The sequence below is a fragment of the Lottia gigantea genome, assembly GCF_000327385.1.
Source record: "Lottia gigantea unplaced genomic scaffold LOTGIsca_6, whole genome shotgun sequence".
In the NCBI taxonomy this organism is placed as follows: domain Eukaryota; kingdom Metazoa; phylum Mollusca; class Gastropoda; family Lottiidae; genus Lottia; species Lottia gigantea.
The window spans coordinates 3,424,554-3,451,176 of record NW_008710049.1 but is presented as its reverse complement, the minus strand read 5'-3'; the positions used below and the strand labels follow the sequence as shown (position 1 = coordinate 3,451,176).

At 32.9% G+C, this 26,623-nt stretch overlaps 2 protein-coding genes across 2 annotated transcripts; one reads left to right on the top strand and one right to left on the bottom strand.

The window, feature by feature from the left end:
- Positions 1–160: 160 nt before the first annotated feature.
- LOTGIDRAFT_210661 (hypothetical protein) lies at positions 161–2,870 on the bottom strand. Its single transcript, XM_009063952.1, has 4 exons — positions 2,600–2,870; positions 1,839–2,038; positions 1,229–1,525; positions 161–867 (listed from the first exon to the last, which is right to left on the bottom strand). Exons 1-4 carry the CDS (start codon positions 2,629–2,631, stop codon positions 716–718), a joined length of 681 nt encoding a protein of 226 aa, XP_009062200.1. The 5' UTR covers positions 2,632–2,870; the 3' UTR covers positions 161–715.
- A 4,209-nt stretch (positions 2,871–7,079) lies between these two features.
- On the top strand, positions 7,080–7,829 carry LOTGIDRAFT_107020 (hypothetical protein; the record flags this gene model as incomplete). Its single annotated transcript, XM_009063951.1, has 2 exons — positions 7,080–7,184; positions 7,539–7,829. Coding segments are annotated over 2 exons (396 nt in total), but the record flags the coding sequence as incomplete, so codon positions are not given.
- Positions 7,830–26,623: the final 18,794 nt, after the last annotated feature.

Below are 26,623 nucleotides of genomic sequence, written 5' to 3'. Positions count from 1 at the left end.
TTAATGGAATCACAAAACTACTTATGCATGACTAAAATATCAAAATGGAACTATCATTGTCATCAATCCAAAAAAAAGTTAAGAAAACCTTGTTACAATTCCTTTTAGTTTTCAGAAGTTGGCTACCATGGCAATCTATCTATCTGGTACAACACATTATTTTGACTTGATTTCTTTATTTCATAAAATCAGACAAAATCAATTCTTCGAAACAAAATTATTGTGTCACCACATAAATCAGCATTGGTTAACTATCATTTGAAATTACAATAGAAATGATGTAAAGTGCCTTAATTGAATTTGGTAGCTATATCAATTACTCAAATCAACACAATCTATCTGATGTAAATACAGGGTGAAATATTTCCCTCATTACTTAATTACTGTAATCTGTATGAAAGCAAATAGCTTACAGAATATGTATAATCAAAACGATAACAATTTCAGTATAAGGCATTTTACTCATAACTAGAATAGACCTTTAAGAAATGGAAGGAAATCTTTTAATTATCTGACCATTCAGCTTTAACAGGAACATAAAAACAAGTAATTACTGAAAATCAATAAAAGAACTAAATTTGAGTCTGGATATATTATTTAAACATTAATATAGCAGTACATTTATATACAATCCCAAGATTTAACGCATCAGGGTTTCAGAGTTCATTTTGTCTTTTATCCAAAAAAAAATGGAATTCTAAAATCTTATCTCAGCTCATGAACCTTCTTTGGCATCTGCAAGTCTGTCAGCTACATTTTTCCAATTAGCAATATTAAAAATAGCCTGTACATAATCGGGTCGCACATTCTTATACTGTAAATAATAGGCATGTTCCCAGACATCAATACCAAATAATGGAATTAAACCTGAAAGCAAAGAAATACCTGCGTTAACTGAATTGAAATATTAGGAAGAACATGTCTGATTTAAAATTATGTGATTCTAAAATAATGCAACAGAAGTTGTTTGGCCTGTGAAATGATCATAAGTTTATCAATGAAAGTTTTGATGTCACACTCCTACACCTCAGATGATCAAGATGGCTTATAAGTCCTCAAGAAGCGGCAGAGCCAGGTTTACATCCGAGGGGGTTGCTCGAATTTCTAACCTAGTTATGAGATTTTTTCCCCTGACCCTACTGTTCCGCCACTGTCCTCAAACCACAGATTTGGTATGACAAGTGCACATATAATGGTATAAAATGGAAGATTAGATTCTCATACAAACCTGTAGTGGCTTGTAATGGATCTTGATTAGCACAAACAGCAACACGGAGCCTTCCACTGTTAGGATTAAAACCAAGCCAACTCCATCCAGAACCTTGTACCCCAACTGCAGCTCCTGATAACTCTTTCTTCATATTTTCAAATGATCCAAAATCTCGTTTTATGGTTTCTTTAAGATCTCCAGATGGTTCTCCACCCCCATTTGGACTGAGAACTTCCCAGAATATAGAATGATTAATATGACCTCCTCCATTGAACTTTAAGGCAGGTTGAAGATTAATACATGTGTTTACGTCATCTGAAAAATTTAAAACATGTCTTGCTTGCTCAAGAAACATTGAAACAAGGAAGTATGCAGGGAATGGGATGATGGAAGTATTTCAAATTTTGAATAACATGATGATCATTTCGTAAATATTAGTCACAAAAGTCAGACTTGTTTGAATTTTTGATTAGTGCAATTGGTGCAATTAAGGAGACATTGGGAGTGGGTCACAGTTACACTATTATAATCTCTAATCTAGCCAGTGCCAGGTCACCCTAATCACTATTATCAAAATAAATTTCAAAACAGTTCTACACAGACCTTTTGTTCAGAACTCAAAACTTACTTTTTGCAACAGCTTCAGCTAGTTTCTCTTCTGCAATATTTAAGTTGGTGACATATGTGTTATGATGTTTACTGTGATGTAACTTCATAATGTCAGCTGAGATGTAGGGCTCCAAGGCATTATAATCATAGGGAAGATCTGGCAAAGTGTGAGTCAATCGGGTAGCAACTGTTCCCAAAAAGGCTGGTTTGGTAGCACATCTAAACATGGAAGATGAAAGTCACAACAAAGAAAATAACAAAATCAACTGGCTTATTAAGCAAAATGAGCACCTGTATTTATATTTTTGGTATGTTGTGACTAATGCTCGCTAAAATAATATAGATACAATGAAGTTGTGCTTATTTGTCAACTAATTGATTTTGAAACATAAAATATGTGCATGCTATGAGTTTTGGTTTGTAACTGTCACTGATGTTAGATGGAACATCTTCATCTTATTCCTAAAAGTGAAACTACTGTACTGGGTAGGCCTAGGTATAAGTTTTTCTAAGTCTAAACATTAATGATGCATATTAACCTTACTACTAGAACTACAACGAGTATGTGAATGTCAGTCTACTTGTAAGCTAACATCGGTCACAACGGCAATTCTTTATTGAACTTGAACTAAAAGTTGAAGTTTCATCATGCATTACACTACATGAATAGGTTACCGGTTCTAGAATCGTTTCAGCTGTGGAGTATATGAATCGAATACAAATTTATAGATCCTTTTAGAATATTATACCCTGAGATAAATCAAAAAGGTTGTTTTATACCTTGCCAAGGTGAGCGTTTTAGCAGACAGCATGTTTGTTTCTTTCTGCAACACTTCTCCGCAGAATCAAGCCTAAGGGTCAAGGTCACACTATTTCGAAGGAAATGCAGTATCTTCTGATAATTAGGATTCTTAAAAATTTCTATCTTAAACTCAATAGTTGACAATGAATCTGTTGTCTCGAAAGGTTATTTGTACGAAAAATATGAATTGTATTAAGATTTTTTGCATAGAAAACAAGATTTCTTGTTCTGTGAAATAGTTCATCAATTGGACGGACTGGGAAAGGAATTTATAGACATCTGACCTTGCTAGTCAATAACGTACCCAACAGACAGTAATTTTAATGCATAATGTAGATAATCTAGGGTAAAATATTATGATAATAGTACAGAAAAGGTTTTCATCGAGTCAAGTAGTATTTTCCTTAGTTACAATCTGTTCTGTTTAGACACAGACGTTGAATGGGAAGACATCATAAACTAATCGTTGACCCCTGAGGATCAGCATGGAATAGCATAGAGTTAAATAATAGAAAACTAAATTTATGAAGATATGATTGCCTCATTGTTAGATGAAAATTATGGTACCATTTTTTTATACTCTCACATTCTATTGTCCGTTTGTTCGTCTTCAAGTGGCTTGTAAATGACAAGCAAATATATCAATCCTTAATACACTGAAATTAATCGTAGAAAAGTGGCTTGTGAATGCAATCGAAGCCGCAGTTTTTGTCAGATTTTTTATGTTACTTGGTGTGTAGGTTTATGTTCATGATTCAAATATAAACGGAGTTATCAATCCATAATTGGAAATAATCCAATTAATTCCTATAATCTGGAAATTTATTGGGTTAGTGGCGGGCATCGGCGTATCTTGCTGGGCAACACCTTGATGAAACCGAAAGAGCCTGTTTTTACGGTCAAGAGATTCAAACATATCTTATTATTGAAATGTTCTATAATGGTAGATTACGGCTAAGGCCTGCCGCTGTTCACGAATGCAAATTTTGCATTGCGTATTAGAATTCTAAAGAATTGGATACGAAATAAAACTCTTCCCTAAATCCAACTACCAATCCGTATTAATTATCTTATCAAAATAATTTGCATATTTTCTGCACATGGCGGCGTCCCTGGACAAGAAAACAATTTTTGAAAATTATTTGCAGTTATAGTTGCAATCGACTAAAAGTATTATATAGTTATTCATCAGATATTTGTGCAACTGACAGCTAATATTCAGAGGTAATTATGGTGGATTAATGTTTGTACATTACGTTTATTTCTTGTAAACCGAAACCGGAAATGAAATCTTTGACCCAAGCAATATCCGCCATTTTGTTGATGTTGACTCTGGTGGAGATCTTTTCCTGTTAAAAATAAACTGGTTTCTTTGTCTGAAGACAAATCTGTGACGTTTTTGCCAAAGTATGCTCTTTTTATGATTCGCAAGATATTTTCTTCTCTTGCTCTAAATGTATTTGTTATGTATCTGACCTGTTTCTTTCATTTTCTTGACAAGAAATGAAAAAGGCCAAATTTGGTTGTTCAAAACTTATTGAATCATAGAACTGTAATAGATAGTTCTATGATTGAATTAAAAGTGATTAGGGTGGTTGAAAAGAAACCAGTTACTATTGGAAATCAAGCAACCAGCACTGATAAGACGATTCTTTCAACTTTGGGGTTAAATTAATTAACTAGTCAAAATCGTAGACATAAGCTGCTATGCTAATTAACGCCATGGCAAGTGCTGATAGGTGTAGACAGAGTTTATGGTCAAATCATACAGGAAAAGAATCTGGAGATTTGCCTTGAAAAATCTGGAGATTTGCCTTGAAAAATCTGGAGATTGGGTGAAAAGTCAGGAGATTTTTCCAAAGCGCATAAATTCGTGATTTGAAACTCCAAATTGATTCTTTTTTTCTTTTTTTAAATAAGCTTTAAGCCTTGTAAATTAAGTTGATCATAAGCCTTCATGACACAGTCAAAATTAACAATCTATAATTAGGGATATTTCAAATATAGGGGCCTAAAAAAATTTTGATATTTTCATTCTTCAGTATTGATTGAATCAAAAATAATGTCAAGGTGAAATGATGTTTGAAAACAAGAAATCAAGCATGATCCCAGCCGTCTAAATTAAATGGTACCGTCTAAATTAAATGGTACCGGTAGGCTTACATCATATATGTAATACCATATTAAATCAGTATGTTCTGAAAGCAATATTTAGTAATATGTACTGGCAATGTTACTTTTTCCAAATGTGTAATTCATGACATCTAAACTATCTCTATTTCTATCATTAAATACTTTTCCTGCAATACCCTCACGAAGTATTGGACCAAATTTGCAGTTCCCATTTTGACATTCTTCAGATATGGAAAGACTTGTAATGAGTAAGACGGTTATGCAGGCAATAAAATGAATGTTTACAGGCTACAGTAAAATTACAAAACGATTTTATGAAACAAAGTTTGAGTTTACAATTACATAATAATTAAACATCCAGTCGCGTATGATAATCTACCGATAATGAAAAAAAATTCTGAAACGACATCTTATGTTATAAATGCCTAATATAGACCCCACAGATTGACACTGACGGTATAAAATACTGAGAAGACTTCAAGATTTCGTTTTTTAGTAAAAGTAGTGCTACCGTAAAATTTATTATAAAAGCGAAAGTAGAATCTACCGGATGTTGTTATAAAAAGTGTGTCACATGGGCTAAAAAAAAAATACACATTATCGAGTGAAAATAGATCAATAGATTACCATCTTAATTGGGGGATTAATTAATCAAGAAATCATAATATTATTACGTGGTGAGATTAACGCTTGTACCGGCAATTAAGTTACAAGTAATGATAGATATTTTGTTGATTTATGGTAGAGAATTTGAACATTGAAAACGGTAAGTCCCGTGAAAATTTGATCAGTTAAAAAAAACAAAATTTGGTAGAATTGGGTATCCCGCCGGTAGAGCGGTAGACAACATGCAAAAGCGGTAGAAACCCAACAACATCGGTAGATTACACATGTATGGGTCAAATTGTGAACTTGCTATGAGTGGAAAACAATCAAATATCCACTTCATGTATAGAACAACATATCCATACTAAAATCCATCAATATCAACACCTTTTATTTATTTATTGCAAACTTGATGTTGAACAGGGAGGAGTGAAAATTATGAAAATTTTCTCCGCCATTTTCTTGATAGCTATAAGCGATTTGATTGGCTGTTATGTCGTCATGGTCAAAGTCATGAACATTCAAAGTGATTGTCATCCAGTAACCCTGCCCAAAATATGCAGTTGAAATTCCTCTCTTTGAATTAATTTCCACAATAATGAATGCATTCAAGTCTAATTTGTACCATAACTTATATATTTCAGAAGTGAAGTAGTCAAGATGTCAGAAGGATCACCTTCACCCAAGAAGGTAAGGTTACAATTTTTACTTCAAGCAATTTTGTAATTTTCTTAGCACCCCTAATATTACTTATAAGACAAAGATTTTTTTTCCTTCAGTAGCTGATTTGGTGCTTTCTATTATTACATTGTAGGTGAAGTTAGATTTAGAGGAAATGAACAGTATGACAAAAGAAGAACTCATATCCAAGTAAGATATAGATCAAACCATCAAACAATTCAAGAAGATAGTTTCATTATATGATTCTTAATTATTTAGTTCATAATAGAATCCATAAAAGCTACTGTATGCCTATGTTCCACATCAATGTAATCACTTTGCCCTGTTTACAACTTTGAAGATGTAAATTATGAAATGGTTAGAAATTAAAGGTAGTGTTACGTTGATATGAGAATAAATTTCCCATAGGTCATGAAGTTATATGATTTCTAAGAGCTGTTAAATTTAGTTCAGTACTGTCATTTGTCTTGACATAACTACAACTCTATTTGCAATCTGGTAGGAAAGTTTTAGTTGTTGTCCCACTCCTAATAAGCCGTTTTTCATGTTCTATATAAACCTAAGTATCGTTTCTTTAATTGCAGAATTGAGGAACAGAATGGTTATATCAAGCATTTAGAAAATAAAAAACAGAAATCTGTTGATACAGGTATGCCATTATTTTCTAGATGTGGCTTTGACAAATATATATTGGCTATATATATCAACAGATTAGATCAGATGTATTTTAGGATACTTAGGGGATTAGAAATACTTTGTTGAAAATAAAGGGGATATAGTGATCTAAATATTTGCTTGTTCTACTGAAAGAACCAGGTTTTTTGTATCTGTATCACTTATCAATGTGTCTTACTGTTTCCTTAAAAGTGAAAAAAAAACATGTGTGGACTGTTGTCAATTGAAAGTTAAAAGTTGAAATCTAAAATTTGAGGTAGAGCTGAAACTGAGCACTATTAACTAGAAGAATATTCAAGAGATATTTATTTATAGATATATATTTATAGTTGATATTTTATTCCAGTTGGTGATGATGAGGTTAAAGATGAAGACAAATCTAAACAACAAAATATTGAGGCTTTAAGACGTGAAAATACTCTTGTGATGAGGTTAACAACAAAAGAACAGGAATTACAAGATTGTATGGTAGGTGGACTTCTTCCTTCTCATTTCTTGTTATTTCCCCTTGAGTTTGAGTTATGCCCCCTTTCTTGTAAAAATGTGTAGGTCTTGGACTTCCTCTAACTTTTATGCCTGTGGTATGATTGTATTCCTGAAAAAAATTGGTTTAAGGGATGAAAAAATTTCTTGCTTTGCTCTGACTTCCTGTCAAATTGTATTGTTTAGTAAAGAAATAAATCTGGTACATGACATTTTATTTCAGCATGTAAATACCCATATTTCATTACAAGTCAATAGAAATGATCAGGGGTTGTATTTCATAGGTTCTATGTATTGTATAACGGGATTTTATTCCAATGATTTACTTTTCTATTTCAGAATCAGATCCAAGAAATGAAGGCAGGACAGACAACCAGTATGGCCCAATTACGTACGATGCTCCTGGATCCAGCAGTGAATTTGATATTCCAGAGAATAACAAAAGAAATGGAGGAAAATAAAGAAAAATTGAAGCAAACTCAAAATGAACTTAGCGCTTGGAAGTTCACGCCTGACAGGTGTTTATCTTATTACCATGGTAACATTATTAATCTCTCGGCAAATAACTTTCAGACATTATTATTGCCGGGAGATTTTAAACTTTGTAATTTGACAATATGGCCAACTTGATGGAAAAACTTTCTGCGCGACGAATATAACCAATCGTATTGGTTGCATTCTTTGTTATGGAAAAAAGTGGGTTTCTCAGTACAAAGGCAAATGGAACATCTGAAAACATTAGAAAACGTTCACTGGGAATGGATGCCTTACTATTTGCCAGAACAATACCAAATGTACTGTAAAAGAGATGGAACTCTTCTCACACGCCGAAATTAAACTAAAAAGCGGTAACAGTATAACATTGTCGTGAAAACGACATTCAATAGGTTGTAAGTGATCACCACCCAAAATGACACACTGAATAAAACAGTCTAAAAAAATAACAATTTTGAAACATTTATGTTAAAGAAACTCTTCTATTTTCTCGGCAATTTATGTGTCTCTCCACTTAAAAACAATCTGCCTCAAACATTAAGAGTTTCGTCCCCTTGGAAGTACTCTGTTGTCTATGCAGAAAGGTGAATTTTGTTTTATTGCTTTTTTGTGTTAAAATGGACACTTCCGGTGCTATTATTCAGCTTTAAGTATCTGATTTTTATTTTATTTTGTTGAATGTGTGGTGAGTGAAAGGTGAATGAATATTAAGTTTTTAAAAAAAGTTCACAATGCTACAATAAGTGCTGCATGGCTGTAAGAACAAAGAAATCATGGCCTGTATAAGAATACGACTTGAACAGACAATATATGACACTAAATCTAGCCAATGCCAATTCTGGATAATTGACATGGCTTTGATAATAAGATCAGTGCATTTTACTACCAATAGTAACTGCCCTTGACTTCAAGTAAAACATTTAAGTGTTCATCAACAACCAGAATAATCTTGAAGATATTGTTGCAGCTGACATAGGACATCTTTTGACTTGTAAGTGCTAAGAGCTGTACATTTATTTGCTGCTAAGAGATAGACCAACAGAACAAACAAAATCTATTCAGCTTGTGTCAATTAAAAAAAATTAGTGCAGTAGACAAATTTCATGAATTACAAAGGCTCTTGGCAATTAAGTCAATCAAAAACAGATTGAAATTACTGTCATGTATTAGATCCAGTGCTTTCATTACTAAAAATCTTCAAATCTAAGACTAATTGAAAATATATGTCTATTTATAACATCCAAATGGCTATTTTATGATAAAACTATATATGTAAGAAATGATTATGGATATTCTACTTCTGGATATATTACATACTATGTTTCAAAAAACATACAAGTAATAAATCCAGTAGTATATCCATGTATCTTAGTGTTTTAATGTACTACTTCAATATGTCTTACAAAAATTATATGAAATGATGCTTAGAGGCATAAAGTATGTGTAATAGGTATATATTGATTTACCCCTTTCCAATTCCACTAAAACTTAAGTGTTTTATGTATCACTATTGTAAAAGCTGCTAGTTAGTTTGCTATAGTGGTGAAGTAAAAGGCTTTAGTTTGGTGAATTATAAGAACCATAGGAAAGGAATGGTGCAAATCGATGATTTCAATGTCCTGATATACATAAATAGGTGGTCAAAATTTTACAAATAGATGGCTTGATATTTGGGCAAGTTTATGATTGAACAAAAAAACTGGATTATATTCCAGTGTATATTTTGGTAATGATTGATAGACCCTATTCAGCAATCCATGACACTACAGAATATCAATCTGATGTAAAGCTGGTCTCAAGCCAGGAACTGCATCTGCCATCCCACCCTTCAGGTAGCAGACTAAAGTGTTGTCATTCAAGTCTTACAACCTATACTAAAGTAGTTTTAAAGATAATTTCTGAAAGTTTTATATGTATTAGGGGATGCTAATAGCATCAATTTGAACCATTCCAATTTTGAATCTGACATCTGTGGTTTTGCAATTCCACCATAATTATGTGCTTTATGATGGCATTATTTATCAATAGCAGCTTGTGCGATAGTGTCTCATAAAATACTTACTTTTAGGGAATTGCAAGAGCCAAGGATGTCTGACTGAAAATCAGAATGGTTCCAATTGAGGATATTGGCGTCCTCCTCTTACAGCTCCAACTATGTCATTATTTTATCAGTGGGTATGGGTCATTTGTCTTTTAATGCAATAAATGTATCATTTCATTTCCAATTACATGACATATTAGGCAAAATGTGCTACTTGAAGCGTTAAATGGTAAATTTAGATAAGTGTTCAGTTATTGCTTTGGTATGACATTTGTAATATGTGAAATTGAAAAATCTTTTGAATTTGCTCATATAAATTGTCTCTTAAATCTAAACAATTTCAAACAGGATTTGCATTCAAAATTATAATTTTAGTTGAAAAGGTTTAAGTGTTGATTGTCTGAGCAGGCTAAAAAAAAGTTGTCCCTGGGCAAGTCTGGAAATACAATTTGTTCAAATGAAATATTACCCTGCAAAATTTTTAAATAGTATTGCAGGCCATGATTTAACCAAGGTTTATATGAAAACATTGCCGTTGGCACATTATCTACACTTCAACAGTAAAACCGTCTTTTCATGAAACTTGGTGTGTTTATTAATTTTGCTTTAATCCAACCTAGGCCTCATGGTACAGTCAATTGCATGAAATGTGATTTGTGAATTAATTTGACAGATACTACAGTTTTGATCTGATTTTGATGATAATAATATGTCTGTATGAATTGATTTATGAATAAATCTCTTCTCTCTAAGTAAGCCAGTTAAAAGTTCTAGGATATGCTTATCAAATTCTAGAGTGACCATTAACTTTCAGGTCATTTCCTTGCAGTTTTGTCTTGAGGAAAAGATTTTAAGGATATAGATCGATATTCAGAATTTTTATAAACATGTATTATTTGCTCACTCATCTCATATTTTTACAATAGCATTGTTCTTTATAGTTTTATCATAATAATAGCCTTCTTTGGTGTAGATTGACCTGAAAATTATATGTAGGCCAAGAGATATATATTTATACACATCCAAAAAACACATGATTGCTTTACTGGTATAGTTTCGATGTTGTTTAATGGTGTTATTAGATGGATATGTAAGAACATACTTGTACAGCTATACATCGTGGACACTATTGTCAAAAATTATTTTTTTCTTATTCAGGGATGTAAATCTCCATTTCATATTTTTCGATCATGTTGACAAAATTTGGGCAAGTTTAACATCAGGATATAAGGAAAACAGTTATACTTGTGTTACAATCTATTCAAGCTCAATTTAAGCTGTTGGTGGCTGTTTTCAGAATTAAAATTTAATTTCCATTCCCCCTTAACAATAAGGCACATCTGGGCCATTATCATCAATCATTGAGGTATATATCAGATCAGGTGTGAGAATGTAAGTGGCCGAAAGTATCAACATATGAACATCATCTTTTGTTATTGATAAATGAAAGTTAGTTTATAGCTTTATCTTTTTACAGTAGTCATATGTCTGAATGTGTCTGTGATGAATGTGTGAATTTTTACATCAACATATCTTTCATGAAACTGTCAAGACATTTCTAACACTCATAACTTTAACCTGTTTCAGTATTGATGCCCTAGATATTATAAGATATCAGAACAATTGTCTTCTATTTTCAGTCAAACTGGGAAACGGTTAATGGTAAAATGTCAGAAATTGTTACAAGAGAATGAGGAATTGGGTAAAACAATAGCATCGGGTAAAACAGCTAAACTTGAGGGTGAAATAGCTTTACAAAAAACACTGGTTACAGAGATGAAGAAGGGTCAAGAAGGTGTGTTAGTGCTCATTTGTTTTATCACAAACTTAAAGTGATACTAGGTCTTAGAATGAACATAAAATTGATGTTCTCAATAATGGTTAACATGAAATATATCTATTCATCAGTGAACAGAATCCCTGAAAAATTCATAAAACTAAGTAGTGATGAACTGATGAATATATGCTTTTATTGATCAAGTTAAAATAATTTAAATTTTATGTTCATTCTAAGATGTGTTCCTTTAAAGCTTATCGTCCAAGTAAAAGTGTACTTTTAAAATACTTGTATTGTACTTTATTATTATTGTGAAATTTTATGGGGGCCAGAGTGGTTCTGTGATTAAGATGCTTTCATGCTGTTCTACATATCAGAAGTTTTATTCTGGTTTGATTATTTTCCCCTTGTCTGTGCTGACATCATATATCGAAATATAGGATACAACATGCAATGATACACATATCGTATCATTGCGTCGTGTATTGATATCTGACGGTACCTTTTATTCCATACATAAGCGGGGATTTTTATAAAAGACAGTGGAGGCTAACCACTATATTACTAAATATCATAGTGATAAAGTTATGAATTAATATATTACATCGTATCGTAGCATGATTGTACTACTGTGCTGCAGTGTAGCAAAGTATCTTCAGACTTTTCATTTCATTAACAGTTTTTTGTGTATATTTCAGAAATGGATGAATTTGTGGCTGATCTTGAAGAAGATGTGGAAGGAATGCAGAGTATGATATATCTCTTACAACAACAGTTAAAGGAAACAAAGGAACAACTCGCACAATTACAAACTGAAAACGAACAACTACGCAAAAACGTACCACAGACTAACGGTGTTTCCATGGAAACAGATAAACCCGTCGTTAATATTGTCATAGAAACTAAATCAGAAAAGGTACATCAAGGTACTGTCGATTCCAGTCCAGTTTCGTGTGTCACAATGCAAACAGACTCCAAACATCAGTCATCTAATAATCATATTCATAGTCCAACTCCAGTTACATCACATGACAATATAGAGTCCACAAATGACCTTGACATTCATTCAAACCCAGAATTAGAGTATTCTGGTAATGGGGAACACATAGAAAATTCAAAAGACTTGGAAGAACCAATGGAAACAGACAATATCCCTGAAACTAAATTAAAAAGTGAAATGACGCAAGATGAGTCAGATTTTAGGACTACTGCCACAAAAAATACTCCTGGTTCAATCTTAAAAACTATTGAAACATCGTACGATAGTTCAGATACTTGGAGTCCTCCTGCCTCGAACATTGAGAATAATCCCCCCTCCCCTGCCCCAGTTATAGGAAAAGCTATCACAGACGCTCAAGAGACAGATGTTTTAGCCAACGGCATTGAGACAATGACTCCAACTGAGGAGAGTAGCGCAGTGTGAATCATTGGAGGAGATTACTGTGACCATATATAGATGTTTATTGCATTGAAACAATAAGTTAAGTTCGTACTTCTTCTGTTGTTAGGTCTTTTGTTAGGTCTCATGTTTTATCTTAGAAAATTTGATATATCAATTTATCTAGTGTTTGATTGAGAAATAGAAAATATTTCATTTTGTTGTATCCGTCCTGGTTTTCTTAACAATTTTTGTTTTGTGCCTAAATTTATTCCCTGGGACAGCTCATACATATATTTTTGATCTCATGAATACTTTATCTGGCAATGCGAAAGGGAATTAATTTTGTCACAAGTATTGAAATACCAGGTTAACCCAAGGGTTTAGGTTAAAAATGATTTATGTATCATAGGTTGGGATTAATTCTGAAATTTTTGTATTTTGTGGATGAACATGTAACATGCAGAGTCACAGAAAAACAATTTTATATTAAGTTAATTCAATGAATTTGAGTCTGACATCAAATTGATTCTGTGAATTAATCCATCAGAATGACAGCGAAGTGTTCAATATTATATATTTTGTGTACCAGTAAAAATGTTGTCTGCAGAGGGTTATTTGTCAAAATTTTGCAAGAATATCATTGTCATTGTTATAATTTCTAACAAGATCCAATTTATGGCATCATTTGGTAAGTTGATTTTATTGTTTAAGTTTTTAAAGATATTAATAGATGGAAAAATTACATTAACATGTTTTTGGAATGCTGAGAGAAATAGGATATCTTCTGTCATCATACAAAAATGCCATAATAAGACAACTCTTGTTGAAACACTGATCTACATTTGAAACTTCAGGTGCAGAAAATAGGATGTAAAATTCCAGTTCATGTCATTTTGTGCATATCAGTTTTTTACCTCAAAAATAAAAGGGATTGTAAAATCTAAATTTTGTATGTGTATCACAGACACTGTTAACATCAATTTGCAAGTGCTTGATGACGTCACTAATCGAAAAAATATGTTTTACCACACAAGGCCGTTCTAGTGACATCATGAAGCACTTAACTTTAGTGGAATTGCAGGAACGACAGATGTCTGATTGAAAATAAGATTCAAATTGATTCTATCAGTGTCCCCGATACACATACAAAATTTAAATTTACATCCTTTAAGTCTGATAATGTTTATGTTTTAAAGTCTAGTTAACTTTGTGTAGATTTCTATTAAATTTTTGTTCCATGTGCTTCAGCATAGCAAATAGCTGTTTGTCAGTAATATATGTCATTCATTTTACATTCTATATATGGTCACAGGCTCCACCTATTATCAATCAATCAATCGTATGACATCATTTTGTGCTGAATTCCATATTTGTGTATCATTTCCATATAAGGGTGAAATATTTTGTATATTGTGTTACACTTTGTTACTGAGTGAAATTGCTTCATTCACACCTATTTCTAAAATCTCAAATTATGTTCATGATGTTCCAATTTTATTCCTGTTACCATTCTTACCTATCCCCTTTAAGATAAATTATGTCCCAATTTGTGTTCTGAATGATATATATTTGAGAATTTAGAAATATTTTTATCATTAAATGTTTTTCATTGACATTTTTCATTAAATATGAAATTGAAGAATACTTGTTTTATAATTTCCTACTGCAAGCCTTTTGCTGGTCATTGCCTACTTAGCCAGTCTGCAGTGTCGACGTTAATATGCAAAGCATCAACATTTGGTCTTATCTGAGAAAAAAGGTAAACCTCCTATATAATACAGCCATCTTATGACTTTTGTGCATGATTAATGTAGGAGGCAATTAGTTCTGCAAACAAAAGCACATATTCGTACAAAGTTTTTAACATTTGAAAATATCTTGGCTGGCATCTGGTAAATCCAACAACGATAAGTTAAATTCACAAAAAGTTAAATGTTCTGTCTTCCTTGTCTTGGTATTCAAACCCACATGCACAAAATTTAGGTAAAGAGTGGCTTCTTGGATAATACATCTTGAAGCTTAATATAGATATTATATAAGATCTTGAGACTACTGAGATAATATACAATTTCTTGTGACTACTGAGATAACATACAAGATCTTGTGGCTTCTGAGATAATATACAAGTTCTTGTGGCTTCTGAGATAATATACAAGTTCTTGTGACTACTGAGATAATATACAAGTTCTTGTGGCTTCTGACATATAATACATGTTCTTGTAGCTTCCGAGATATTATACAAGTTCTTATGGTTACTGAGTAATATACAAGATCTTGTGGTTTTTGAGATAATATACAAGTTCTTGTGGCTACTGAGATAATACAAGTTCTTGTGGCTACTGAGATAATATACAAGATCTTGTGGCTTCTGAGATAATATACAAGTTCTTGTCTCTACTGAGATAATACAAGTTCTTGTGGCCACTGAGATAATATACAATTTCTTGTGGCTTCTGAGATAATATACAAGTTCTTGTGGCTACTGAGATAATACAAGTTCTTGTGGCTACTGAGATAATATACAAGATCTTGTGGCTTCTGAGATAATATACAAGATCTTGTGGCTTCTGAGATAATATACAAGTTCTTGTGGCTACTGAGATAATATACAAGTTCTTGTGGCTACCGAGATATTATACAAGTTCTTGTGGCTACTGAGATAATATACAATTTCTTGTGGCTTCTGAGATAATATACAAGTTCTTGTGGCTACTGAGATAATATAACAAGATCATGTGGCTTCTGAGATAATATACAAGTCATTGTGGCTACTGAGATAATATACAAGATCTTGTGGCTTCTGAGATAATACAAGTTCTTGTGGCTACTGAGATAATACAAGTTCTTGTGGCCACTGAGATAATATAACAAGATCTTGTGGCTTCTGAGATAATATACAAGATCTTGTGGCTTCTGAGATAATATACTAGTTCTTGTGGCTACTTAGATAATATACAAGATCTTGTGGCTTCTGAGATAATATACAAGTCCTTGTGGCTACTGAGATAATATAACAAGATCTTGTGGCTTCTGAGATAATATACAATTTCTTGTTGCTTCTGAGATAATATACAAGTCCTTGTGGCCACTGAGATAATATAACAAGTCCTTGTGGCCACTAAGATAATGCTGAAATTATGTTTGTTGATATGCTAAGGACTAGGATCTCCTAACACAGGACCTTCGGAAGTTCAGGATGTGTTGCTATCTCATTCTGGTTTGAAGTACCGGATGTGAATTCTCTGAATTTGGATATTTCTCTTCGAAGCCGGATTCAACATTGGACATTCATGATTAATTATCAAGATACAATAGCAGAACTTAGTAAGTATGAGTCAAATTGGTTGATTTAGAATTGTTCAATTCTGCACAGTACATGTACTTGTCTTCTTCACTTTCCTTGCAGGGTGCAGGAAAGCAGCATCGAGTTATATGCATTTCAATTCAAACTATACGCTCCTTTATAAAAATGCAAACATGTGATTTCATATTTATAATTAATTCAGTGCGACATTTATTGCCCTTGCTTTGTGAAAACTACTGGGGTTGGTCTTGTGACCTGAATTTACAAAAGGGTTCAAAAGAGAGAGCAATAGAGATTTGTAAATGAATAGGATGAGATTGAATAAAGTATAATTCAGCACACTATCAAGTGATTTTACTATATACTCCTGGTAAATTTGTTGACACACATAAATCTAATTTTTATATTCAATGAATATACTATGAGTTGTTAAAATATATCAAATATTATATCAACATTTATTTTGTCTTTTCTTTCACTTTTACCTTGAGTTTTTATACCATCTTGAAGATATTTGACCTATATTTCAACAAGGGTATATATAACAGTATATCTCATGAGGTGTATCATAAGACGGTTGCAATTCATAATGCATTTCAACAATAGCATATCTTGTTACAATGTACAACTAAAGTAGTGATATAAAAATGGGAGTTTACGTCCTTATACTACTTCCTCTATTAAGTGTCATTAAAGACATGCAATGCTATGTAGATTATAAAGACAAGGTTTCGTCTACACTTTAAAGAATCAGAATCAGTGTCGTTTATACAGAGTCTACCCCACCCTCACAAAATTTTCCCGTGTGGCCAACCCCTTTGGCAAATATGTGTCCCTACTTCGTCCCAATGATTCCTGGAAACACCGATGATAAGAATGTGATCTCATTGGAATCTTTTCCTAGAATGATATTTTTTCGGTCTATCTGACACCTGTGACATTCTGTAGTCACTTGACACTCCTACACTTAACATTATTATGCATTTTCATATGACCACTACACACCTCTTGTCATAGAATGAATAATTGGACAAGCATAATTTCATGTTTAACTGTGAAAAACCTGTAATGTGACAAACTGGTGAGAAATAATAACACCCACATTAACAGATCCACCCTAATTCCACCTAACAACCAGATTACAGCTCGGTTATCTACAGTTTAGGACATCGTAAATTTATCTCAGTTAATCTTTTAGCATATATTCATCACAGGGCCTCGAAGTTACTTTTGTATTTATAGGTAGGCTATCTTTTTTTTTCTTTTTTAAAAGTTGGTACGACACTGCGCTTGGTGATAGCATGAAGTTTACTGAACATTGAATAAAAATATACACTTGTATAAAGTAAAATTCGAACTTTGGTGAAATTAATCACTTATAGTCTTAATAGACTTCATACATAGCAGAGTATAGACCGAAACTTCTGCCTCTATTCCAGCCTCTCATAGCTATTTTGACAGTTGTCAGCTAGTGAATAAACAGAAAAACTAGACAATACGAGAAATATAAGACGAGACAGAATATAACAAAACGAGATGAGGCGAGTACAGGGCGAGATTAGGCAGAATTTACAAGACGAGACGAGACAGAATTTACAAGACGAGACGAGACAGAATTTACAAGACGAGGCAGAATTTACAAGACGAGACAGAATTTTTACTATGAAACTAAAACCAATATGAAAATCAATGCTAAATATCAAACATAAATACCACTTCAAATAAAATAGTTCATTTTAAACAACAGTCCCTGTGATTTGTAGTGATCTGAAATATTTAAACTATTTGATAAAAATTACCTATAACGTTTGAACTCTTGTGAAAGGTTAAGTATAGGAACATCTTGTCATGAACTGTGCATATATTATGTACTGATGTATTGATTGACGATGACATGATCATGGTGCAGGTGATCCTTCGTGGGTAGAAAAGATAGCTCAAAACTGTGTCCTGCTCATCATGAATCTCCTGTCAACGTATATTGTCGTGTCCGGCATGCTGATTTGTAGTAATTTATGGTGAATATTCACACTAAGACGCATCTTACTGTATATTTATAGTGTATGGGGTGTATATATAATATATAATATTATCTGGTAGTATAGTATACCTAGATACTTCAAACTTATTCATAAAAATAGTATAAACTTTACTATGAACCTATCTAGACCCAGATAAAATAAAACGCTGACTGAATCAAATCTTGTCATGCTCAATAACACCTCAATGCCTGAAGTCATTAAAAGTTAAGGAAGGAAAATATTAAAGCCAAGTGGAAAATGGTTAGCAATATAATTACAATACTATAGTCTGCATAAAATGTAATAAGTAATTCAGCTATCTTTCGATTTCCTATCTTCATTTATCTAGGTTTTGGCAACAATCGCCTTCCATACAGATAGAACTGAACACATTTTACAGGTGTTTAAATCTAAAGAGGAGTTCTAATTGATTGGCTTAATTTTGGAGAATAATGAATTAGATTTAATTTCACCTTATCATACCTCTCACCAGTAGATCACGTGTTATCTGAACAATCCCGTTGACTTACCTATTTACATATTATGATATCTATAGTGGCCTGTTGTCGACCAACTTCTACCGAGAGCATTACCCGGCTTTGTAACACCCCCTCCCTCCTATTAATGGTAGGCCTTGATGATACAAAAGTTATTTCAATTAAGGGAAAGGAATACCATGTTTATCCACAAAAAACAAGAGATCTCTTAACAGTAGCCTTCCTTACCTTTAATTTCTGACTTTTCTTACTAGCAACGGACTACTTAGAGTAAAAATTGCGCACCTTGTTAGAAAAGGTATTAAGTGGATTTATTGTGGTAAAATATTTCAAACGTTACAATATATTATCATACCTTGCGATCTGTCTATTTATGTTCTTTACATTATTTGCTAATGTTTAAAGTCACACTCTGAGTCTTTATTTGTCAGGTTGTGGTCTACCAGTGTAGACTATTGAGAATATTATTAGAGTTTATTTCTCAAGGTTCAAATAGCTGATTTTTCGTGGCCTTTTGAGAAAATAGGTCCAATGACCCCTTCCCTCTAGCCTAATCGCTTCACTGTCTAAAGCTGAGTACAATAAGGTCAAAACTAACTGACTTATTTTTTACAACCAGAACGACTGAGGTATATAGGTTTTAAAAAAAACAGTCTATAAATATAATGAATAGGAAGGTTGATTTTCGGGTCCAGAACCACGTCATACCTGTATAGTTCTCCATCTGACAGGTGGAAGGTGGTTGGAAATATATGTTGAAAAGTATAGACTGTCGAAATGTTTCTTGACCTAGGGTGGTTCTAAATTTTGGCACCTAATCGCCTATATAGCAGAAGACAATGCAAAATGCTACTACTGACTGATCCAATAATTTACACTTTGATGCCCATAATACCCAGTCGCAGAGGGATGTGTGGCATTAATTAAATTTATCAGTCCACGAGAAGCTGATAATCGTTAATGATATTAATAAGGGCAGTAAATAGGACATAACAAAATTATGAAATTGTTAAGAAGATTATATACGTTTTTAAAAGTGTAAGTATATATGTATATGGTGAAGAAAGCTATTCGTATGATATACTACTAGAGCCTTTATATACTGTCTTATATATACCTGTAGAGTCAGTATTGTTTACAATATACCAATATTGACATTCATATACTTTCTTTTCATATATCACACTTATATACTGCCTTATTTGGGCATGTGTTATACTGATTATACTAGACAATAGACCAGGTAGTTTAACACACACATTGACTGATTTTTATTATGAATCATCACAAGGAGAGTATAGAGTAAATGTAAGATCAAGGCCTATAACTAACAGAAATTAGGCTATATATACAGAGCAGAGCTATGAAATTGGATGGTAAACTAGAATACACACTACCTTCTTTTGATATTCAAAGAGAATCAGGGGATAAATACAATTTATAATTTATGAGGGATATAATATACCTTAACGAATAACAAATGATAAGTAGGCTTCATGTATGTATTAACCGAATGTTCAGTATTCCCAGTGTCAGCCATGGCAAGAGTTTACAGAACATCAGAAAATTTGAAATCACATCGAATTTACACATATTACAAATTTAGTTTTTAAATTTTATTTATCTTATATATACTTTCATAAACTTATAGTGCTTCAATGCCTTTTTTCAACCAGATACAATGTATTTGCAAACATGTTTATATATCTTGCCCATTATATTTCTGGGATACTTGATATTTTGAATCAGAATAGGGTAAGGTAACGGACTTAAATTGGTTAAATAAATTATGATAGCTTATTTGTCACTGGACATTATTTGATGTATGTGTTAAATACGAGATGATCGTGGACAAATTAGAAAAACAAAAAACATGAATGAGAAATGTAAGGAATGTCATACAAGTTTACCCTTTTAATTTATTTATAAATTTATTTCCTTGGTTTTGTTACAAACGTCGTAGTAAACAAAGAGATTATTATTGTGTAACTCACATAAAAAACTTTTCGACATTTAATGTATACATGTATAAGAGGAAAGCAAGATATATATCAAAATGACTGTACCTAAAGAAGAGCCATAGACTTAAGTGGGTTTTTTGTAAACATAATATGCTCTCCTGCATTCTGAGACCCCTCTGTAAATCAATTTAATGCCTGTGCAGTTAATGCTATTTACTCATTTGCCGGTTGCCTAGATAAATAATAATTGTATAGATTGTTACATTTTTTTCTGGGGTGGGGCCTTAGCATCTGGCGGCCTGTGGCTTTGGTTCAACCAATCCCTATGGTAGTTCAGTCACTGTAAAGAGCATTAAATATCTGCGACTCGCTTAAATACTCGGCTGATGACAGTATTGAACTCGATTGTTATCAATCGATCTGATTAAAAATGACCATTTATGTAAAATTTCAATGCCTTCTATTGTAAACAATATGGGACACAGAGGAAAACGCCCCATCTTAGTATTTTCTCACGATTCTGGAATCTGTGCCAAGCTTTCCAGATAATTTTAGAACTTGTCTATTATGATATATAGTTCATGTGGTTATATTTACGCAAGAATGAAGTCTAACAGAGAGGATCGTGACTGGGTGATAAGACGAGAAAACATGCAATATTTTACACGTGTTCTACACCAGGTGGTACATTAAGTGTAAAGTCTGAACCAGGTAACAGGTAATACATGTGCTGTCTTGATATCTATTTCTCAATGAATTTCGTTCGACGTAGATTTTAGAGATCACAATGAAATTTTTGTCAAAATTCAATATAGAAATGAAAATTGTCCACTCAAAGGAGCTTTTTAAGAGGCCACGGTTATATGTATTGTGGATGCATGCTACATCATTATAAATGTAATACGTTACATTACATCCCCTATACATTGTCTTCTACAATATCATGCCATCATGTATGGCGCTGTATTTGAATGGTTCAAAATGGGATCCAGATCTGATTGTATAAATTCTTAAATCGGACCATTTCTTAAGTAGCGCCATAATCATGGGGGAAATGGGGAAAGATAGCAATGGAATCTTGGGAGCATTTGGAAAGAGTATCAGATCCTAGGCAGTGTAAATCAAACAGACAATCTTATCATTTGGGAACGGACGCTTCAAAACTTCCAAATCAATGTATACCTTAGTGGTTCCATCCCTCTTCCTTCGACGAACCAGCATCCATAGGTTCCAAATTCCGAAAATATGGGTATCATCATGGGGCACTGGGCAATACGGACTGAAAATCCCAGCAAAGCCTTATTGAAGGATGAACATTGGATAGTGATATCAAATGGATTTGAAATTGCTTGAATGAGGTAGGGTCTAACGGTGGATCGATACTAATATGAATGATGAAAAGATGTCACAACTAAAATCTAAGTTTGAATTAAAGGTTAGAGCAACCTGGATAATATTTTTGTGTTGTTTCAAACCCGTTTTCCAACATTACAAGTCTTTCTTAAAGTTTATAGAGTGACACAATCTACTCTACAGACCAAACTCTTTCATTTCACATCATTCTACTGACTATGCCCTTTCATCTTTGATTCAAGAGCAATAATCGATGAATCGAACAAATTTGACCCTAGTTACAGGCTCTTTCCTACAGGACTAAACATCATAATTATCGTTTGGAGCTTGTAGTAGGGTGAGGGTTTTTCGGACTGCACTCCCACTGCCTCAATCAGCTTTTTGACCTTGAAACTACGTATGGTTCTTACACACACCAACATAGTTCACAACCATTGCGAATCACATTCCCGACTTAATAAGTCGATTTTTTTAAAAAAAAAAACAAGTTATTCCAACAAAGCCATTAAGTCGAGGTAGTGTTGGCTGTGAACAACTGGTCTTTTTAACTTTCAAACGTGAATAATTCTGGACGGTGATGAACACCATTACTGATTGGCATGGCTTAAAAAAAAATCTCGTTTCTGAGACAGGGTATGACTGATAAAAAAGATGGCGCTACCCTCCCTTTAAAGTGATTATATATGGGAATATATTTTAATATTCAAATCACAAAGTTGACTCCCACCATTTATGTTGACTTTTATCTTATCTTTCTTACGTCATTTTTATTCTGTTCTTTATCTTTATTATCTATAGGTATTTATTGATCGGTATATCATGAGTTACATTTTCACGCAGTTCTCATGAGTAAAGGTTAGTATAATATTGAGTGTGAAAGGTTAAAGGTTATGTTATAAACTTCAAAACTCCTTTAGTGCCAATTCCCCTGACAGGGCGTTATTTTTTTGTCCAACAAAGATGTAGGTAGGTCATAAACAGTTGAGTAGGTGACGTCGGACTGGAATGTTTCTAATGTGACGTCACATAAGCTGACGTCATTTTACATTTTCATCTTATGTGACGTCATATGTCACAATGGCCTATATTGACATGATGAGACTTAAATTTTAATTGTCATGACGTCAAGTCACTGATATATTTATATATACATGATGAAAGATGCTACCATTGTACTTAAGCTAATTTGACATTGGTTAGGACATAATAAACCATGAACATTTGATAATAGTTAACAAAAGGTGGTCAATATAATATATATATACATATTACAATAAAAGTCGCCCCAGGTTCGGATATATCGATACAGCTTTATCTCGAGGTTATGTAACAATTTAGTATTACGTTATCAAATGCCTGCAAGAAATCGATGGTTTGAGTGACAGAAATCAAACTGATTGACACCTGTAGATTCTTTCAATGTTTCGATGATTTATGGGTCAAATATTTCAGATATTGTATTGGTATATTTGAAGAATAAGTTATTTTTTTTCTTATTGCCTCCGGCCATGCTATCATTAACCTTACTATTGATAGATTAGTAGCCGTAGAAAAAAAAGAGAAAATACTTCATCCATTAATTAAGAATACTTTTTGACACTGTAAAATTTTACTAGAGTTCCAACTAATATAAGCAATTTTGCAAAAACATAACCTAAAAAAACATGATGTTGTTACTCAGTGTTTCACGCAATGCAATCTTTGGACAATTGATGTATTGAGTACAGGGAATATATTTTATCTCTGTTGCCTGAAATGTAATGGTTCAAATCGATACTGTCGGTGTTCCCGATACACATAAAATTTTAGAAAAATTCTATACAATCCCTTAATAAACTTAATCCCTTAACTATTTTAGAAGTTGCATTTTTGATTAACTTTCCTGTCATTGTCATCCAAGATGTTCCATTCTCTCATGATTCCTTGAAGAACTACGGTTCTATCATTTATCATTATAGGCTACAACACGGTGCTTACCTGAACAGAAACTAAATTTGATAAGGTCTTACTTCCAATTTGTCAAATATTTCATGCACCTGAGTAATGGCAGAAATCCTGCAAAGGCATGCCGTTGATTTAAATTATGGTGTCCACATATTCAGCTTTCCAAATTGGAAATCTTGTTATGTTTGGAATTTTATGTTGTAACATTGCGGTTAGGCAATGTTACGAAAGCACAGGCACAGGCATGTAGGCGTAACCTCTGGTGATAGAGCAATGTTTGTGAAGTTAGTTTAAAAGAATGATATAGAATATTTGAAATGCAAATTCGTTATCTTCCGAATCTGAAATATATAAGAAGAATACTGGTTCCAACAGGAACATTAATAACCATGGAAATCATAATAAACATTTTTACTGGTGAAACTGAGGAATTGTCCTATATTAAATGAATGCGTATTTCATATAAAATAAATATATATAATTTATTAAGTGAAAATAGTATACATGTTTGATATTTCTGCGAGGAAACTCTTCAATGGTAAGTTTTATCATAAATAAAAAATATAAATTAAAGGAAATGTACTAAACCTATGGAAGGTGGATGGGGGGTAATCTACCACGGACTAAGATATCATTTAGATTTTTATTACGGGTATAGGCGATAACTAAATCATTTGTAAAGATTGTTGGAAATTTTTCCTGCAATTCTTGGTAAAGACGGATAATTATTCGGGGAACTTGACCAGCTGTATTGTTGTATTGAATAACAAAAGGTATAATTTGGAAATCAACTTGGATGTTCATTCCTAAAGGATGCATGGTTTGTAATTTGTTTATCCAATAATTTTCGCGAATGAGTCGAATTTTCTTTGTATCAATGCCAGGTTGTTCGTATATCTGTTCAATGGGAATAATTTTAAGGTCTGTTAATTGGTGATCAGGTTGATTGAAGTGTTTTGAAACGGTTTTATTAATTTTTTTTAAGTTGATGTCAGACTTATGATGATTGAAACGGAGCCTTAACGAATTTGTTGTCTCCCCAACGTATTGTTCGTCACATTTTGTGCAAGAAATGAGATAAATAATATTTTTGCTATTGCAGTTGAGTTTTTCGTTTACTTGAAATATGGAATCTGTGCGTCTTTTTTGGAAAGAATTTGTTGGTAAAATGAAGGGACAGGTTTGACAGCAAGGGCTGTTACAAGGATAAACTGAAGAATTTGGTATTGGCAAAAGAATCGTTTGGTTTATGCTTCATGCCTTCTCAAATTTTCTTGGGGACGAAGGACCTAGGACTAAAAGCAGAGTCTATGTCCTACGGTCAAGCACTTTCCACTTTTTCTTACTCAAATGAAAAAGTAATAGCGCATAAACAATTGTCAGCAAATATTACAATTTCTACAAATATTAGAAATAGAGCAAATAGTGGATAAAATTATAGCGCCTGGAAAAAATTCCTAAAATAGTTTATATTGGTGCGCCATCCGTCAAATGAGTCACTTCGGTCGACCAATTGAAAAATCACTCCACCCAAAATTTTGCATCAAAATCTATGTTTGATGTTTGAGTTTCTAAGAAATATTGTGTTCAAGGTTGTTTTGTAAAAAATATATAAAGAAAATCTGCTTTAATTCATTAATTTAAATTTCCAAGCGAGAGCCATTTACTATTTTTACTATATACCGGAAGCAGGTGCGTGATTCACAACGAGGCAATGTTGTATAGAGGGGTCTGTGAATTGAGCAAATGACGTTTGGTCCCTCCCTGTGGCGGCCATTTTGTAGACCGGTTCACAACTAAAAGAAAGTCGTGTGATAACTAAACTTCGGTGAGTTCTTATTTTGACTGTATGTTGCTCAAATTAATGCTAATGGGGTGATTTTTTTTTAATATTTGAAAATAATATTTAAATATGGAGATAACAATGCTGTTATGATGAAAATTATCTAAATCTAGTGTTATTTTGTTGAAAATTCGGCAAGATCATTGGCCGTCGGACTCGCCCAATTTCTACTCGCATGTTGAAAGGTCTGTTTAGTCGACCAAGTTTGGAGACAGTGTCTTCTAAGTAATTATTCGTCTGCAAATACTTCCGTTTAAGTCAATTTAGTTGCTCTGAAGGGGTTTATGTAAATAGATTTAAGAAGTCGGGAATAGAAATTTAAAGCTGTCAACCGAGAAGTCAAATTGAAATTTGACAAGGTGAGGACATTACATTCGGATTGGTTCTCGTAATATTATTTGCTTTTAAAAGTTTTCTAGAACCTAATAGAACATGAGTCATTATGTGTTTTGGCGGAATCAATGTATGAATAATGCTTTTAGTGGGTTGAATGTATATGATTGTGTTTTATTTCTGAATGAACTCTGAACAAACCACAAGTCTGGTGAAATAGTCACAGTAAGGCTAGAAACCAGTTGAGCTGATAATTCACTGACTGGGTAAAAAGGTAGACAAATTGATTGGCTCAGTAGAAAACAGGTAAAACAGTTAAATGAAAAGACTTGTAGGTTGATAATTAAAGGATTAAGGGGCGTGGTTGCCTTTTCAAGTTTACAACTTCATTAAATGGTGACAAGTTGACAAATGACATGCAGTCATCATCTGCTTTTTTCCTGGATTGAAAATCAAGGAAAAAAAGATCATCAA

Coding starts and splice junctions, on each gene's coding strand:
- LOTGIDRAFT_210661 (XM_009063952.1), bottom strand. CDS start 2,631: ATGCTGTCTGCTAAAACGCTCACCTTGGCAAG. Junction 1,526..1,838: donor AGCTGAAGCTGTTGCAAAAA/GTAAGTTTTGAG, acceptor TAAATTTTTCAG/ATGACGTAAACACATGTATT. Junction 868..1,228: donor TCCATTACAAGCCACTACAG/GTTTGTATGAGA, acceptor CTTTGCTTTCAG/GTTTAATTCCATTATTTGGT.